The following is an 18,062-nucleotide window of genomic DNA, read 5'->3' as shown; positions in this document are numbered from 1 at the left end:
AGGAGGGTGGATTTAGATGGGATATTGGGAAGAAGTTCTTCCCTGTGAGGGTGGGGAGGCCCTGGCACAGGTTTGCCCAGAGAAGCTGTGGGTACCCCATCCCTGGAAGTGTCCAAGGCCAGGTTGGACGGGGCTTGGAGCCACCTGGGCTAGTGGAAGGTGTCCCTGCCCATGGCAGGGGGTGGAACAGGATGAGCTTTAAGGTCCCTTCCAACCCAAACCATTCCGTGATTCCATGATCCTGTGTCAGGTCTCTGCAGTGCTGCCCCCGAGGAGTCAGCGGAGCTGGGGCAGGTGGGAGGACGGAGGTTTGGGAGAGGAATAAATGAAATCTAAATATACACACACTGCCAGGCCCAGCTTCCTCAAGGTTCCACCTACACAAGGGTTCTCTTGAAGGGAAATGTCACTGGGATACCTTTCCCCTCTTCAAATCCTTCCTGTGATGCGGGTGAAGGATCACGCTCTATTTTCGGAGCCTGTTTCTGCTGTTCCATCTGCTGCCCAGGCCCCCTCCCAAGACCACTCACTCACCTTACCATGATCTGAGCTAAGTCTGGACCTTTCTCTTTGTCAGGGGATTGTGTTCTGTCTAGTATTTCATCTGCCTGTAAGTCTGTGAGATCTTAAAAAGCAAAATATTGAAGAAGCGGGAGCTTTGTGCTTGGCAGGATGAGACTCACCTTGTGCCTGTGGTTCCTTGAAAGCTCTGCTGCCGTGTTGGATCCACCTAATGTGGGAGCAAACCTGCAGTTCACCTGCCCAGTAATGAGAAGTCATTAATGAACAGCCTCAGAGGGAGCCTGGGATGCCTTTTCATGGGAGGTGTTTGCTGTTGGGTCCTTTGACCTGCTGTACTTTGGTGCTCTGTTGACAGTTTCTGCCTGTGCTTACACACTTCCTCTGCAGGTATTGGGATAGGAACCTTTAAGTAGTGTCCCTAAAAGGTTTAAATCCCTGTAGGACAACTGTGAAGCGTTTTGGGAAATCAGTGAAGTAGCCTTTGCACACACAGGCTCCAACCCAAAGCTGCTTTTTTTAAAAAAGCACTGGAAATACTAAGTTTATGGATGCTTTAAGAATCTTCTGCAGTTACTGCCTTATACCAGGCTGACTTTCATCCCCTTTGACTTTCATCCCCTTTATCTCCTGCTGTGCTACTTTTTTTCCTCAATTCTTTTCCTACTAAAAATAGGAAATACTCTTCAAGTCCTTCACCTTTGTGCAAACAAAGAAGTAATTTGGTTTAGCATCTGAGCTGACTCCTGGGCTACGTGCCTCAGAAGGAAACCAGTGTGATGTGAATCTGCTGCTTCTGGAGGCATGGCCTCCAAATATAGTCTGAGTAGGGGAAAGGGCTGGAAATGGGAGTGCTTAGTTCTTATGCCACCAGCTCTGCTGCTTTTTCTCAGCAGGATGCCTGGCTGGATACCCAGTTCCCATTTTTATCCCCAAAAATCAGAGCTATACCTTCAGATGCTCAGAGGTTCAAAACCATTATGGGAACCAGAGAATCCTGGAATGGTTTGGGTTAGAAGGGGCCTTAAAGCCCATCTTGTCCCACCCCCTGCCATGGGCAGGGACACCTTCCACTAGCCCAGGTTGCTCCAAGCCCCATCCAACCTGGCCTTGGACACCTCCAGGGATGGAGCAGCCACAGCTTCTCTGGGAAATCCACTCTAACCCCTCACTACTCTCAAAGGGAGGAATTTCTTCCCAATATCCCCCTTGTCCTGTCCCTCCAGGCCCTTGTCCAAAGTCCTTCCCCAGCTCTCTTGGAGCCCCTTTAGACACTGGAATAAAATTATTCCAGAATAAAAGAACAGCTTTTTCCTTGAGGAAGACATAGAAGCTGTCACTTCCCTCTGAGATCCTGGACGTTATGTGTCCCTGTGATACAGCACAAGAGCCAAAGTGGCCAAAGTGCCTGAGATCAGCCCTTTAATTACAGTTGATGTGTGCTAATTTGCAAGCAGGCAGAAAGGCAAATTCCTACTGTTCCTTAGGCAAATTTAAAGGGAGGAACTGATGGAGAGACTGTTTGACTTTTAAACAAGGTGCAGAAGCACAAGGTGCTAACCTGCATGAAAGCATTATTGTAAATAAGTCGAGTGCACTTGACAAGCCAGCAAAATGCTTTGGGACGTTATCCTGACAGCCTTTTGTTCTTAAATTTGCTCTAGTTCTTCGTGTAATTAATGTGCTGAGTGCTGTCAGGGTGCTTGGGGCACTCTATGGGATGTCAGTGCTGGTTTTCTTCCTGCTGCATTTGCAAGTGGTTCAGCTCAGCCATCCATCTACTTGGTGTGGCATTTTATACCCAATAATTTCCCCCCCCCATGAATAACTTGAGGAGGTGTCTGAATTTCTGCTACCTTTCCCTCCCGAGCTACGAGCCAAATGTTTTACAGAGATTATTTGCTGACCTGCCAGAGACCTCGTAATTCCGCGACACCCCATTTGGAGTGACTTTTGGAGCTGTTGTGGTGAATGGCTGTGTAGTGTGTACCCATATCTCTTACCTGGGGGAAAGCAGAGGTTAACTCTTCTGTTTTTGTGGGTTTGTGGCTCAGCTGTGGATATGCTGGGATGGAAGTGCTTTGGCCTCCAGGCTGCAGCAAGACAGTAGCAAAGGCTGATGCTGAGTGAGAAACCGTTGTGTTTGCTGAAGTGTTTCGAGATTGAATTGAGCGATCTTGTTCCTTATGTGAAGAGATAAGACCTTGTAGGAGGTAGTCAATCGTTGGGGTAATTCAGGGCAACTCCCTTTGAAACAATGAGTGTGGAGCTCCCGTGGCTCAGTAAGTAGGACATGGAGCAGGGGAGGGGGGCACAGGTTTCCAGAGTTTCTAGTTTTTATTTTCAACTTGTTGGACCTTAAATTCACCTTGTTCCTGGAACATTGCCTGTAACTTCTGTCCAGAGATTTTAGCAGCTGATTTCACTGGGGTTGGGCGTAGGAGAGGAGCCTGCTTGGAACCAGAGGCAAACAGGTTTAGTATAGATGAAGGGATTTTTTTTTTATTAGTACTGTTTCTTCACACAGCAGCAATGTGTCCTGACTGAGTGGCAAACCTGGCCATTTTAAAAACAAAATGCTGAATGTTCTCACTACTTTGCTGCCTTTGTGAGCTGTACATGGTGTTAGCTGAGCTGTTGGTGGGACAAAGCTGCTCCCAAGGCCCTGGGGCTGGTGCTGAGCTGCAAGTCCCAGTGCGAACACTTGAATTTTGTCGCTGCCAGCGTCATCACTTTATCTGTTTGGTGCCCATTTGTCCTGGAAAGGAGCCTGGCTCTGATTGCTGAAGGTGTCTTTTGTCTCCTGAAACAGAACCCAGAGGTGGCTTTTTCCCAGGCTGGACCTGTCCAGCTGTGATGGGACCAGTGATAACTGCGACTTGCTTGGGGGAGAACAATGTTCTTCAACCCAGCCTGGGTTTGTCTTGCTTTGTTAAGCAGAGATTTTAAGATTTCTAAAGGGTTTACTGTCTGGGTTATAATAGATTCGTATTCCCTTGTACACGAAAACTACCAGCTGCTAAATGTCCCCTCACAGATCTGCTCAACCCGTGTGGTGTGCTCAGGTACTGAGCTGAGCCTTGCAGATTTAGGCTCTGCAGCGGGTCCTGGTGCCTCTTAGAGCCTGTCTTAAGGCCGTGTAAGCTCAAGCTTTGTGCGCTGGCGTATCCCACACGTAGGATTTCCTTTATCGCGGAATCATTTGGGATGGAAAAGCCCTCGGCGTCCGAGGGTCTGTCCCGTGAGGGGCCGCGCCGGGGCCGCCAGGGGGCGCTCGTCACCGGCCCGAAGGCGGGTCGGTGACAAAGGGAGCGGGGACGGGAGCCGGGAATGGGATCGCACTCACCGGGATCGGGTGGGATCCTGAGGGGAAATCCCTCCCTGCGAGGGCCGTGAGACCCTGGAACAGGCTGCCCAGAGAAGCTGTGGCTGCCCCATCGCTGGGGGTGTCCAAGACCAGGTTGGAGGGGGCTTGTGGAAGGTGTCCCTGCCCACGTCCCACCGGCTGGATGGGGTTTAAAAGGTCGCTTTGAATCCAAACCATTCTGTGATTCTATGAAGTGCATTGCTGTAGGATATTCCCGTGCAAGAGCAGAGCCCTGGGGTCCTCCCTCTTTTGCGTGTGGGGGAAGAAACAAACCATGAAGGTGCAGCCAAGCAGCGGCCGTGGACATCGGGAGCTGAGGGAATGGCTGGAGCTGTGTCAGGGCAGGGTCAGGTTGGATATTGGGAAAAGCTCCTTCCCCCAGAGGCTGTTTGGGCACTGCCCAGGCTCCCCAGGGCAGTGGGCACAGCCCCAAGGCTGCCAGAGCTCCAGGAGGGTTTGGCTGATCCTCTGGGGCACAGGGGGTGACTCTTGGGGCTGGGCCTGTGCAGGGCTGAGGGTTGGACTGGATGGTCCTTGGGGGTCCCTCCCAGCTCAGCACATTCAGGGATTTTGTGGCTTTCATGGGCAGTGCAGTGGGGTCTGATTCAGCACCATGTCAGGCTTAGTGCCAGCATAACAAGACTGGCCTAATTGGTGTAGCACGTCCACACGAAAGCCTCCCTCTGCACTTGAAAAGGTGGAATTTAATAACACTCTGTGCTCCATTTAAGAATCCTGTAGAAAGCCACATCCCGGTTCCTGTTCCCTGCTCCCCCGCGGGCTCGGAAGCAGCTCTGTGCTGTTTGCTTTGTGTGCTTTCCCTTTCCTTCCCCAGCCCGGCTGCACCAAGGGACTCGTTTCCAAGGTTTCCAAGGCGAGGTGAGCAGGGAGTCATGGCTTGGCAAGGAAAACCACTCCTGGAGGCTCCGGCACATCAACACCTTCTCCCCGGGAAGGCAGTTGGGCTGAGATTTGAGCCTGACCCTTGATCTTTGAGAGGACTGTAACCAACCTGTGCTGTGATTTTCGTTGAAATTCAACCAAAATGATGAAAAAGCTGCCCCACCACCACCACCACCACCTCCAGCCCTTTGATCTTAACATTAAATCTTGGAAACTTTAGTGGTGATTAGGAAAGCAAACACTGTCTCTTCCTGCAGGGAAGGCAGGAGTTTGTTCTGCCCAAGCACTGGGTGTTGCAGGGGTTAAGTTACAGTTTATCTTTGGGGGAGGAAAGGAAAATCTCTCCCAAGTAATTAACTGTAGATGCTGACGCTAATGAAGGGGCTTTCAAGGCTGGGACTCATGGGGGGTGATGGGAATCCCCTGTTGAATCAATGACATTACGGCCTTAGGAGTGATTCTGCAATTATTAGGCTGAAATGATGTTGAACATGAAGTTAATCCTGTTATCTCTCAGATATTGAGCAAACTGTGTGCTCTGGATAACTCTGTAATGGGATTATAGGAGTCAGTGTGGCACCCTTGGCACTCCCTATCTGTCCAGGGCTTTTGCTCATTTTCCTGGTCAGGTTAAAGTATTGGTGAGGCTTCCTGGAGTTAATTTTGGGAGGCGGTGTCTGGGGCAGTGTTTTCCAGCTCGTTTTTAGCAAATTAATTTGGTAATGAACACCCTGTTGCCTCCCGAAGCCATTCACTCCTGCACTGCAAAGATCCCTTGAGCCCATCCCTAAATAAATGTTTAGGAAAAGAACTGAAGAACAAGGACAAGTTTAAAAGGAGACTTCCCTGCGTCACACCTTCCTGGCATCAAGGATCTGCCGTTGAGTGAGTTCCTGTGGCTGAGGCACAGTTCTGGGCCATCCTATTTGCAGGGAATAATCAGCTCTGGTTTTGAAAGTCCCATTTTGTATCTGTGATAGCCTGTGGTGATTGTTCTAAACAAAAGTAGCTGGTGGGGGGGGGTTTAGAAGGGATTATCTTGAGCTTGTTTTTAAGCAGTCGGGAATAACTACAAGTTAACCAGTGTCAGGAAAACCCGGGAACCAAAACCATGGTGTAGAGGGGAGAGAGAAGAGCCATGATGTGTGTTCAGGCACTGGCTGGTGGTCATTACAGATGGGTTTGTTTTCCTGTTGGGCACAGGCCTCCAGCTTTGAGTGGCCTGACTTCCAGGCAGGGTTTGGATGAGCTGGAGCAGCGACTTTCTCGCTGCCAGGTCCAAGCTACAACAGCTGGTTGCAGCAGGACAAAACACACAGTGACTTAAGACAACCACATCTGGTGCAGCGGTGAAGCCCCACACTCCAGTGAGAACTAGAGTTTGGGTTTCAGAGTTGTGGAAAACACTTTTTTTCTCTGCTCAATTACCACTAAACCAGGCCTCTTGCTTTCAGCATCACTGTAGAAGTGATTTCTACAGCACCCACTAAATGACCAGATGTTTTTGTGCCAAACCAGAAGTTTCCATAAATATGGGAAAGTTCCATTATTAAATGGTCAGTCAGCTTTTAGTTTCCAAGCTTTGATTCTTTTTGTTTTAAAGACTGATCTCATTTAAAAACTGCAGGTTTTTTGGTGAGGTTTTTTTTTTTTTCCTACTCCCTTGAAGAAGCTGAGAATTGTTTTGGAAGCTCCAAGGAGCTCATTTCCAGCAGAAATGGGCTTTGGGGTTGTTAATGACTCTGTGTCTGGGCTGCCTTAAAGAAGGCAGTGAGAGGACATGGGGGCTGGTGTAGCCAAGGGGCCACCTGGGATTTTTAAGGCCAGTTTAGGTGCCCAGGGGCCAGCCAGCCCTGCTGCTGATAAGGTGATGGATTTAGATGTCATCATTGTAACCTGTAATTCCAGGGAGCTTGAGGGGAAGCCCTGGGATAATTCTCACACCCAGGGATTTGGTGCCTTCCATGAGCTTTTTGAGATGGGAATCCAGCACAGGAGCAAACTCCAGATTTCAACCCTGAATTGCACAGAAAATGGTTTAATATTTATGTTTATACACCCTAATTCTCGTGCACCATATTTGTGCTCCAGGGTATCCTTGCTGTAACTGCTCTTGAGGAATCCTCTTACTGGAGCCACGGATTTCAACTTTCCTTCATCCACCTTTGAACGTGGTCTGATAGAGGAGGCACAGAGCCCTCATAAATAAATTCATCCGAGTGTTTCCCACTGTTTTTCTCAGTGGCTTCTCTTTGAACTTCTTGTAGATCTTGCTTGTTCTTCCTGCAAGCTGAAAACCCCTGAACTTGAGTTTTGGTGGCTGGTATGTTCTAGATCTCAAGCAGGGAGTTTCTGCTGATACTCTCCTGTCAAATCTTTCTCCCTAATCAGCAGTGTTCCCTCTTTGAGGGTAGGGAAGCGTGTGCTGTAACCTCCCAGAGCCATGGGGGTGCAGAGTGGAGCTCTGTGGATGCCATCACATCATCCTTTGATCCCAGCCCCTGTTTCAAGGTGTTTAATTCAGGTGTGAGGCTCCCAAAGGCTGCCCTGGGCAGGAGTGGGGTGAATCCTGCTCTGTCTACCCTGCTGTCCTGGGGGTTTTCTGCATCCAAGTGAAGGTGGGACTGCAGCTCCCAGCAGGCTGGCTGGGAGCTTGTTTGCTGACATACTTGAAATAGTCGTGTGCTATAACTCTTATGCTGCAGAATTTGTCTGGGAGGGTGAGTAAATATTTGAGGAGCTCACTCTCCCCAAGCTCAGGGCTGTTCAACAGGGGGTTTGAGCTGCTGCTTCAAAGCCCCTCCTTGATGGTCTGTGGTTCAGAAATAGGTCTGGTTTAATTTATTGTGTTCAGTTCTGGTCTCTGCAGTGTAACAAAGACAAGTGGAGCTACTGGAGAAGGTCCAGCAGAGGCCACAAAGATGATGAGAGACTGTGGGAGCTGGGCCTGGTTAGTCTGGAGAGGAGAAGACAGAGGGGTTCTCATCAATGAGCAACCAGGTGTAGAGGGAGGTATAAAAGGGTTGGACTAGAGATGATCTTTAAGGTCCATTCCAACCCCTAAACATTCTATGACATATTTCCAAGGGGTGTCAGGATGGTGCCAGGCTCTGTTCAGAGGTGCCCAGCAACAGGACGAGGAGCAATGGCCATAAACTAAAACACAAGTTCCACCTCAACAGGAGGAAGAACTTCCTTCCATGGAGGGTGTCAGAACTCTGGAACAGCTGCCCAGGGAGGGCTTGGAGTCTCCCTTTCTGCAGATATTCCAAACCCACCTGGGCATGTCCCTGTGTCACCTGCTCTGGGTGACCCTGCCTTGGCGGGGGGTTGGACTGAATGATCTCCAGAGGGCCCTTCCAACCCTAAATATTCTGTGATCCTGTGAATTTAACCCCATTTCCTCCCCACTGTGCAGCCCCATGCCCAGCCCTGCCAGGTGGGACGAGAGGGAAGCGTTATTTGAGTCTCTCAGAACCTTTTTTTTTTGGCCGCTGTTTTGGTTTGGTCACTGCTGGTGCTCTACAGATGCAGGAGGAAGGGAATGAGGTGAAATCACGTGAAATGAGGAATCTGGGAATGTGTGAAGGGTCGTGTGTGCAAGAGGGGGAGCAGCTCAGGGAGAAACAGCTTCCTCCAAGGTTAGATCAGCTGTACCTTCGGAGCTGTTGGTGTTATCTCATCTCTTGACATTTCCTTTAATTATATGAAACGACCTTGACACCGTAAACAATTCCCATGGCATTGTCTCTGCACTTGTGAGTCAGAGTGATGTGTAAACAGCACTTGATTTGGGGGACCTGGGGTCTGTGTGGCCTGGGACACAATGGTGACATCTGATTTTTGTGCCCTGTTCTCTTGATGCCACCGTCTTGTTTTCCCAAGGCCTCTCGGTGCTGGCACAAAACAGGAGGGGACGTTTCACAACACAACCCCTTTAATCACGTTACCAGCAGTCTTTTACTGGTGTTTCAGTTTTGAGCCTCGCTGCTGCTGCTCAGAGACACCTCAGTGGTTGAGCAAGAGTCAATATTTGAGGAGTTGAGGTTCACTCACTCAGTGTCTTGCTGATGGTTCTTGTCTGGGTGTGACCCGTGGTCTGGCCCTGCCACTGTTTAGGGTGGCCCGTAGTAGATCTATGAAACATCACTTGGCCAGATGCACTTCCTAAGTGTTATCTTGTTCCTGAAATAGAGAATAAAGCCTGTATCAACATGAATCACAAAGTTGATAAACTGGAATGGTTCCTCTTGGAGTCGTCTTCTTGTATTGGGCAAATATTTATCCACATTGTTTCCAAAGGCATATTTGTGCAATAGAAGGAGGTCAGACCTGTAATTACCTGTTAGATTTACTCTGGCAGAAATGGCTTGTAAAAACACAGTACATTTGAGAGGAAGCTTTTAAACCTCCTCTCTGTGTGTGAACCTGAAGCTGTGGTTTAAAATTTCAGATTTTATGTGAGTTTTCAGTTGCAAAAAGTATTTTCCTTGCCGAATTAAAGTGCCTCGACCCGAATTGATCCGCAGTTTCTTTTAATTCCTGAACTGTGGCGAGGAATTTGGGTTCCTCTCCCAGCTGTATCTGCTGGAGATGATCAGAAGCTGAGGTTGTGTGCCAGACTTGCCTTGCATTTTAATCAGGAGCTTCTAGTCTGGTCAATAATTAAAGCAGAGCAGGTGCGGTGGGGAAGTTGGGTGTTCCCCAAAAACTAAACCAAGGCGCTTTTGTTGGTCTCCCTGGGCAGAGCCAAGCGAGTGAGGGGTGGTGGGATGCCCTGGCACTGCCTGGCTTGTGCAGTAATTTGGAAAAAATGTAGTTCAGGCTGGAGAGCTGTAGGTGTTGAAGGGTGATTTGAATTATTGGTGTGGTGTGGCTGCTGCGAGTCCGTTGGGGCGGCAGAGCAGAGATGTTTTGCTGCAGTTTCAGCTCTGGGTACGAAGAGCAAACGCACTGGCTGGGATTTTTGTGAAATGTGAAAAAGAGGAAATGACTTTTACAGAGAAATCTTGCTGCCTTGCTTTTCGGTCAGTGTGTAGGCAGAGAAGCTTGCAGCTTATTTCTTGAAGGATTAGGGGTAGGAAGAGAAATTGGGGATGAGTGTTTTAATGGATCAGAGCCTGTGGACCGTGACCTACACATTGCAGACTAACTTAGAGAGTTACAGTGCTACCCCTCAGGGTTAATTTTAATTTAATCTGATTTTAGAGGTTTAATATTTACTAATATTCTTGCTGTTAACTTCCAGTCTCCATTGCTGGGTTTAACAGAGTTTGTCCCGTTGGTTTTATAGGTGGCATAGATGGACTCACCTCTGCTGAAAGACTCGATTATTTTGGATAATGCCTGCACAAGGCTGTAAAATCTGGTGAGTTAGGTGTGTCCTGGAAGGCAGTTTGTGGTGGCTGCTCACTTGGGAAGAGCTCTGTGTGCTGTGCTGGGCCAGCCCTAAAAGCACATGCTGGGCAGTGCTTTGGAAGGAGGGGAATGTATTTTTAATTTGTGCAAAGCTCTCTTAGTTTGGTCGCTCTTCATCTCCATGTTTTGCAGTGGGAAGCCTCAGGTGATGTCCCTTTGTAGGTTCTTCTCTGAGTTTTTGCTGCAGGAGAGGGTTAAACCAGAGCTGAGCTAAAATGCCATTCCTGTTTCTTCTCTAAACAGTGCAATAATTAATGTAATTTTCTCCTCCGTGTTTTTGCTTAATGTGCTCCTAATAATATAGCTGGAAGTGGCAGATGGGTATCCTGCCTCCGAGTGCTTCGCTGTTGGGAATAGGCTGATGCTTTCCTGGAATGTCTCCTATATCTGTGCTTCCTTTGGCTTCTGACCAGAGTTTCTCGTTAATGCTGCTTCAAGGTGCTCCAAAAAGTCGTTTGTCAGCTTTGGAGGTTCCCCTGCCTGGAGATGGCAAAGCCATGAATCACCGTGGTGATGGAGTTAGCCAAGATGTGACTGAATCTTTAATTTTGTCAGGATTGCATTCCTTAGCATTCCCTCCCTAGTAAACAAGAAAATACGTGGCCTGTGTTGTAATTGCAGTGAGTGGTGAGGAGGCATCAACATTTCCAGTACTGGCTGAAATCTGCTTCCATTGGAAGCTGTACCTTCCACTGGAAAACAGGGCTGGGGGGTATTTTGGCCTTAAGCTCCTCTGGGCCCAGAGACCAGTTTAATTCATCATTTTTTTAGCCCGTTCCTTGTGACAATGAAGCAATTCCTTGTGTTCCAGCCACTTGCTGTGACCTGTGACCACGGGGCTTTTCCAGGAGCACGGCCTCACCTTCCCAGAGATGGGGCTGGGAGTGCTGTCAGCCAGCTCCTTGGAGAGGAGTGCTCTTCCTCCAGCTGTGCTCCATCCCAGCCAACATCTGGGCTGCTGTGGGACACGGATGCTCACCTTCCTCACCACCAGCACGTGGGTGGTGGTTCCTGGCTGGTTCCTGGTGGTTCCTGGATCCGCTGCCCTTTGCTGTCTGGGATGGAGCACCGTACTGACTAACTGGTGGGGACAAGGGGACTGGAACGCTCTGGGAAATAGGAGTTTCCCTCTTGGAAATGTCACAGGAAGCGTGGAGGAAATCATGTGCTGTAGGAGCGGTTACCTCACATTTCTGTCTCATCCAAACCAGCGCCCTTTCCATCGGAGTCTGCGGGGCCTGAACAATGCGGTGCCAGCTGCCTTATAAATAACCCATTTTCCACTTCCACACCGGCTTTTCATTCCATGTGAGGAGAAAGGAAGAGCGTCACGTTGTGTTGGTTTGTGCCCTTTCAGAGGGGAGCACATTAATGATCCCCCATGCTCTGTTTTAGTGTCAGAGCACAGCCCAGAAATGGTCGTTGCTGCAGCCACCCGCTGCTGGCACACGTAGATATAATAGTTCTTTTTTTTTTTTCACTCGTATTTTTTGTTCTGCCAAAGCTGAACACAAAAATTGTGGTGAAACCAAGCTGATCAGAGGGGTGGAGCACCCTCTGCTACGAAGAAACACTGAGGGAATTGGGATTGTTCAGCCTGGAGAAGAGAAGGCTCTGGGGTGACCTAATTGTGGCCTTTCAGTGCCTGAAGGGAGCTACAAGAATGATGGAGAGAGACTGTTGACAAGGGACAGGACAAAGGGGAATGGCTTCAGACTGACAGAGGGCAGGGTTAGATGGGATTCTGGGAAGAAATTCCTGCCCTTGAGAGCGGTGAGGGGATAGAATGGGTTTCACAGAGAAGCTGTGGGTGCCCCACCCCTACAAGTGTCCAAGGCCAGGTGGGATGAGGCTTGGAGCAACCTGGGATAGTGGGAAGTGTCCCTGCCCGTGGCAGGGGAGTGGAACAAGATGAGCTTAAATGTCCCTTCCAACCCAAACCGTTCTGGGATTCTCTGAAATGCATTTCTGTAGGACATTCCCCTGCAAGAGCAGGGCCCTCCCTCCTGGGTAGGTGGTCCCTGCGTGAGGATTCCAGCTGGGCTCAAGGAAAGAGCCTCAAACACCCTGTAGCTCCTGCTGACTCTGGTGATGGGGCTCTGAAGGAAAACACCCCAGCACCCCTGGTTTTAAACACCCAGCTCCCTGTGCAGGGGTGGGATAATGCTGGAGTGCTTTTTAATGTTCCTGTGGCTGAATCATGGAACGCCGAGGGCTGAGTCACTGCGGGTGAATGCGGCACTTCACGTCGGGGTGAACCCAAATGGGAGCAACACCGGCTTCATTAGAGGAGCTAATCTTGGGCTCATTATGGGCTTCATTAGATTTGGAAGTGAAACGATCTAGGAGAGTTCCTTTTGCAGTGTATATAAACAGATTATTAGCATGGGAATGCCGGGGGTTTAATGGGATGCTGGGCTGGATGGAGAGGAAATGAAACTTCAGATGTACCCCAAGTTTTGGGTGTTTATTGCCCATCCTGTTTTGTTTTAGCCATCTGACTCTCCTGAAATCCCATAAAATTTTCATGCAATTAGGGTTTTTTGCTTACTATACTTTAGAAAAAAATGCCAAAGGGACAGTCAGCTGTTTCCCTTTTCTAAAGGAAAGCAAAAGCTCTTTGCTATTCCAAGCTTTTCCTCTTATAAAGGTCTTCACCTGTCCCTGAGGAGCAAAAGATTTGCTCTGGTTTCTTCTGGTTGCTGTTCAGCCAAATCAGATGACCCTTCTCATTATTATGGGAATTTTGGACATTTATTGCTCTTCCTTGCTTGAAATGTTGGTTTTCCTTTATCCCACATGTCCAGTTGGACAAGGGCAGGTTGCTTTGTCCCGTATTTTCCCCCAGCAGTGAAACAAAGCACTCTGGAGGCAGAGGGTTCCTTGGGAGCAGAGCTGCTCTCACCCTCTGTCCTCAGGCTACAGTTGAGGCAGGAACATTTTTTGGTGGTGGTGTGTTTGCTGGGGCAGAGTTTGCACCTCTCCTTCCAGAGGTGGAGCTGAAGGATGGACTGGCAGGTTTTTCTGGCCAGGAGTCCACCTAGAAAATAATGATGCTGGTGACACTTTTGTATTTCTGATGTTTTGTGCACTTTATCAGCTCTCTTCTGGTTGGTGGGGTTTTGTTCTTTCTCCCCCAAAGAGGGGAGAGTTGTGGCTGATACTCCTGAAGGATGCTGGAAGTCCAAGCCAGATGTGATTTGAAATGCAGATTTGTATCTCTCTTCGTTGAGCACCACAGCCCTGAGTTTGAGAAGGAAATATTAGTACTGCTGGTACAACCTTTGCCAAATAATCCTGTTATTCTCTTTGTGATTGTCTTTAAGACCTGATGAAGGATAGAGAAATGGGAAAGGACTTTATTTCACAGCCTGGTGAGTGCCTGTGTGGAACCAGAGCCTTGAGTAACTGTCGTGCATCCCTTGGGCTGCAGCCAGTGTGACTTTAATGCATTTAAATAAATCTTTTATTGAAATTTAAGCTAATGTTTCATATTTTACTAATGTAGAAGTAGAGGGTCAGGGATATGATTGTGCTTCTGTGCTTTAACAGCCTACCTGTCCTCTGTTCCGCAGCAGAGCTTTGTGCCCTCTGAATTCACAGCAAATGCCTTATAAAATGCAGTGGCTTTAATTCCTTGGAAGCCAAGCAGGTCTAGATGGAGTGTTCTGTAGCATTCCCAGCTGCAAGGATGTTTTTTTCCAGACCTCCTTCCAAACTGGAGCAGCTGATTTACAGACCTGGAGAAATCTTCCTGCCTCTATCTCTGACCTTTGTGGGTCTCTCTGCCAGATGGCAGCGAATTTAAATGGCTTTTAAATGGCCTTTTCTTTGTCTCGAAGCAAAAAGTCTTCAGTGAGGTGGAGCATTCCTGGGAATGCTCACAATGGAGATCAGAAGTGCTTGGAAGGGTGGCTGTGGCCTGAGCAGCCAGAACCACAGCACGGAGATGTCCGTGGTGGGAGGTGGAGAGGAGCAACACTTCCAGGAATGTCCGTATTCCCTGTGGGAGGGAGGACAGTGCTATTTGCTGTCCGCCTCCCTGGGTCTGCTGATCCCCTGCTCCCCCCCTGCTCCTGCTGTCCACGGGATGGGGGATGTCCTCAGCAGCAGGGGTGGAGGACAAGCAGGATGCAGGTGGAGAACGTGCACAAGTGTCCTCCTTCCTCCCGCGTCGTTGCCGCTCCGCTTTGGAAGAGGAGGGGATTTGCAAGCTGCCTGTTGAGATATTTAGTGTGTTAGTGGGGGAGCCGAGAGCACCAGGTCTCCCAGGTGTGTTTGTGGCTCAGGTGAGATGTTACTGGATTTCAGAGCTACCTCCTGACCTGTTCTGGGGTGTTCCTGCAGCGCTGCCTCCCCCCGTCCATGGGGCTGGAATGGTGATCCCGTGGGGTTTGCTCTGGGCAATGAGCAGCATCGACTGTTCTCACCTGCACCAGCCCAAATCAGCATCTTGGATCTTGTTTCCCAGAATAGAAGGTTTTCCTATTGGGATTGCTCACTGGGTCGATATTGAAGTCGTGCTCCTGCTGCCCCAACAAGGACAGGGACACCAAGGGCAGCAGCAAATCCTGGTGTGGTTAAACCTGCCTTTTCCTACAGTGGGAAGGAGCCAACCTGGATGTGTCACATGAAGTCAGATTCCTGGTTTTAATCCCTTTTATGCTGCAGCAAAATCCTGTATATTTTTGAAAACTGCTTTTCCTTTCCCCCCAAGTTAAGATTAAGCTCCTGGATGTTTAAAGGTTTTCCCGCTCCTCCACAGTGGGGTGTACAGGGAAATGAGCTGTAAATTCACAGAAGTCCTAACCCAAATTTCAGTGACAAATTAAAGGTTTCAAGTGGACACATTTAAACTCTGGAGATCTTTGTTATTGTGATGTAAATGCTGAGGGGGATGTTTGTTTTCTCTTCGTGTGTCACAGCTTGATGGTTAAAGTAACAAACTCTTACTTTCCTTGTTAAATTTAAATTTCCCTTTGTTAAATTTAAATTAAACAAGAAGACACGCTGCCTGCTTCCTGGTGACTTCAGTGGAGAGGGGAATTGCTATGAAATTGTACTTTTATTATCCATCTGGCAAGATGCATATCAGCTCAGGCACTTTAAAGTTCCCTTTGCTCTGGGATAGTGCAGCTCCCACAGCACTTGGAGCACGGGCTGTGTCATCCCTGACTGCCTTGCTTTGTGTTTAGAGGGCTCAGGTGGGGTGTTCCCCCTTTGATCCCGTTTTGGGAGGTGAAACCCCTTGGTCGTTGGGTCCTCCTTGAGGAAAACACCCCTCTCTCCTTGCTCCCGGCTCTTCTCTCTCCTCGCTAAACTCGAGCGAGGGGTGTTGATAATTTGGATTATGCAGCTAAGTGGCTGGAGCGTGGCTGGCTGTCTCCTCCCCTTCCTGAGCTTCGGCCCTAGCCAGCTCGGCTCTGGAATGACAGGCATTCCTGCGTGAAGGGAGCTGGCACGGACACCTATTTATGAGCCTGGAGTGCCCGGCCATGGGGTCCGGGGAGAGCCGGAGCTGTGCCGGACCGTCGGACACCGGAGCCGTGGCCTGAGCGCCGGGAGCCGCCTCGCTGGCCGGGCTCCTTCCCAGCCCACAGCGCGGATTTATCGCTTTAAAGGACTGAAGAGCTCCCAGGGTAGAGTTTTCCTCTCTCTCTCTCTCTCTTTCTCCCCTCCCGCCTCTTCCCTGGGAGCTGCTCAGGACAGGATCCCATGGGGCAGCCGCACTTCTCCAGACCGGTCAATCCAGCTGCTGCCGGTGAGTAATGGAGGGAATTCGGGGCTGCGGCGGGGCAGGAGCGCAGGTGAAACGGAGGAGTTGGGAGGAGTGGAATGCGGGGCTTGTGTAACCTGTGCCCGGCTGGGGGGAGAAACCAGAGAGAAATAACTCCATTTCCTGCCTTTCTCCTGCTCGTGGCACATGCAACATGTTCCCTGATCCTCAGACAGACTCTGGGACGCTGTTTTTAGGGATAGCCTCTGCCTGGCATGGATTCAGGGATACCACCTTCGCAAAGCACTCGGACAGCAGTAAAATTCACCTGTGTGGGGCAGGAGCCAGCCCTGATAGTGATCCCGGACCAAAGGCACCCGGAGTTGCCTCCTTGGGCGTGACGTCACCCAGTTTTGGGGGCAGCTGTAGCAGCTTTTTGGGGGAGAAGGGCTTGGCAACCATCTCCCTGCTTGTTTTCCCTCTCCACCGTGAGGTATCTCGGTAACAGACAGCCTGGAGCAAACACAAGTGTGTTAAGCCCTGGAAGCAGCTCCACTTCCCGGACACAGCGTTATTCCAGGTCTGTCGTGGGTGCTGTTCCCGGCACTGGCACTGAGGAGACTTTCCCATCCTGCTGTTCCCATTTCTCTCATCCCCACTTGCTGTCACCTGGCTGGGCTGAGTTGTTCACTCTCATCTGTAACGTGGGATAATCTGATTTTTTTAGAGAAACACTCAGCATTGGCACAAAGCTCTCCCAGACAGACAATATATTTTTTCATTCTTTTTAACTTCTATAACTTTGAACCTACCTGGTATTTTCAGGGCTCAGATGAAACCAGTGATGCTCTTCTCCCCAACAGTCTTGTTCAAGAGCTGCTAAAAATAAAGTGATAGAGAGTGGAAGGGAGAAGTAAAACTTCAGTTGTCTTCGTACTGTCAGTGCAGATTAACAGCATCTTCTCCTTGGATTTATTCAGTTAGAGGCCAGCCTGGCCAGTCTTGGGCTTTTCTCTCATCAAGCAGCAGTAACAGTGGTAATTTCCAGGGGAGTGGGCTCTTGGGGTAATGACTGTGCTTTGCCAGCAGACCTGGTGTTTTCTCAACTGGTCATTTGCTCTCTGAAGTCTTTTTTTTTTTCGTGGCACAGCTCCCACAGTTCCTACTGATTAAATGGTGAACGTGAGGACGTGGTTCTTGCATTAACTGTGGCAGGATGCTGTTAAAAAGAGTCCTCTGAAGATTATGGTGATTAGATAAGTACAAAACACAGGGAAGCCGAGGGCTTGGGGACTGTTTGGGGCTGTTTTGTGACCACAGCCTTTTATTGCTTTAAGGTCAGGATTCACGTCCTCCCTGGACCATTCAGGAAACGCACATCAAGTTTTTAAAGCTGTTATAGGAAGCTTAGAAACATTTACCCCAAGTGCTTTTTGGATACTTCAACAGCATCCCCTTCAAAAGAGCCTTTGTTTGCTTTTTGAGTTGTAACTGTTTGCTTGGAAGCTTTTGGGATTCTCAACTGCTCTGCTGGACACAACAGAGGGGGAAAGGAGGGAGCTGGGCTGTTCTCCAGGCTGTGCATCCACACTGTGTTGGCACAGGAGGGTTTGTGGCTCAGGGCTGTGATGGTCCTGCTGTAGCTGTAGGTCCTGGGGTATTCCAGGTGCCCGAGGTGTGTAAGGAGCAGCCACATTCCCAGCAAAGCTTCCTGATGCACCTCCTGGGCTCGGGTGATAGCAGAACTCCAGGGAGGGGTGTTCCCTTGGGGAAAGAGAGGTGATTAAGCAGAGTCGTGTTCCTGAGGGAAATAAAGGTGATTAAGCAGAGATGCTTCCATGGCACTGAAGTGCCTCGTTTGCCCGAAGACAGAGATGCCCAGTGAGCTCCCTGTGAGCAGAAACTCCTGGGATTTCTGGAAATCCTGCAGTAACTCCTGTGAGAAGAGGTGGATCAGGTTCTGGATGAACTGTGGCTTGCAGGTGGAAGGAGTGTGGCCCAGGCTCATGACTTACACACTGTGCAAGTCTGGCTACACAGGAAAACACAGATGTTTTCTCATTTCCTTTCTGAGGATGTCTCTTAATGAAGTTGGAATTTACCAGCTCTTACATCTTGGAAAAGGAGTGGGGCAAAGAG

General features: G+C 49.4%; 1 protein-coding gene across 7 annotated transcripts in view; it reads left to right on the top strand.

Moving 5' to 3' along the window:
- The window catches only part of PHACTR4 (phosphatase and actin regulator 4), a 64,610-nt gene that overhangs the window by 26,319 nt on the left and 20,229 nt on the right, over positions 1 to 18,062 (top strand). For 2 of the 7 annotated variants that reach the window (XM_032710279.1, XM_032710271.1), the window contains exon 1: positions 15,912 to 15,968. The exons of the other annotated variants lie outside the window; for them this stretch is intronic. In XM_032710279.1, the coding sequence (XP_032566170.1) occupies positions 15,923 to 15,968 (46 nt within the window). In that variant the 5' untranslated portion in view covers positions 15,912 to 15,922. Of the gene's footprint in view, positions 1 to 15,911; positions 15,969 to 18,062 lie in introns of those variants that run through there. 7 annotated transcript variants of the gene reach the window in all.

This window comes from Chiroxiphia lanceolata, chromosome 24, assembly GCF_009829145.1.
Source record: "Chiroxiphia lanceolata isolate bChiLan1 chromosome 24, bChiLan1.pri, whole genome shotgun sequence".
Classification (NCBI taxonomy): Eukaryota; Metazoa; Chordata; class Aves; order Passeriformes; family Pipridae; genus Chiroxiphia; species Chiroxiphia lanceolata.
This window is presented reverse-complemented; position numbering and strand designations above follow the sequence as displayed.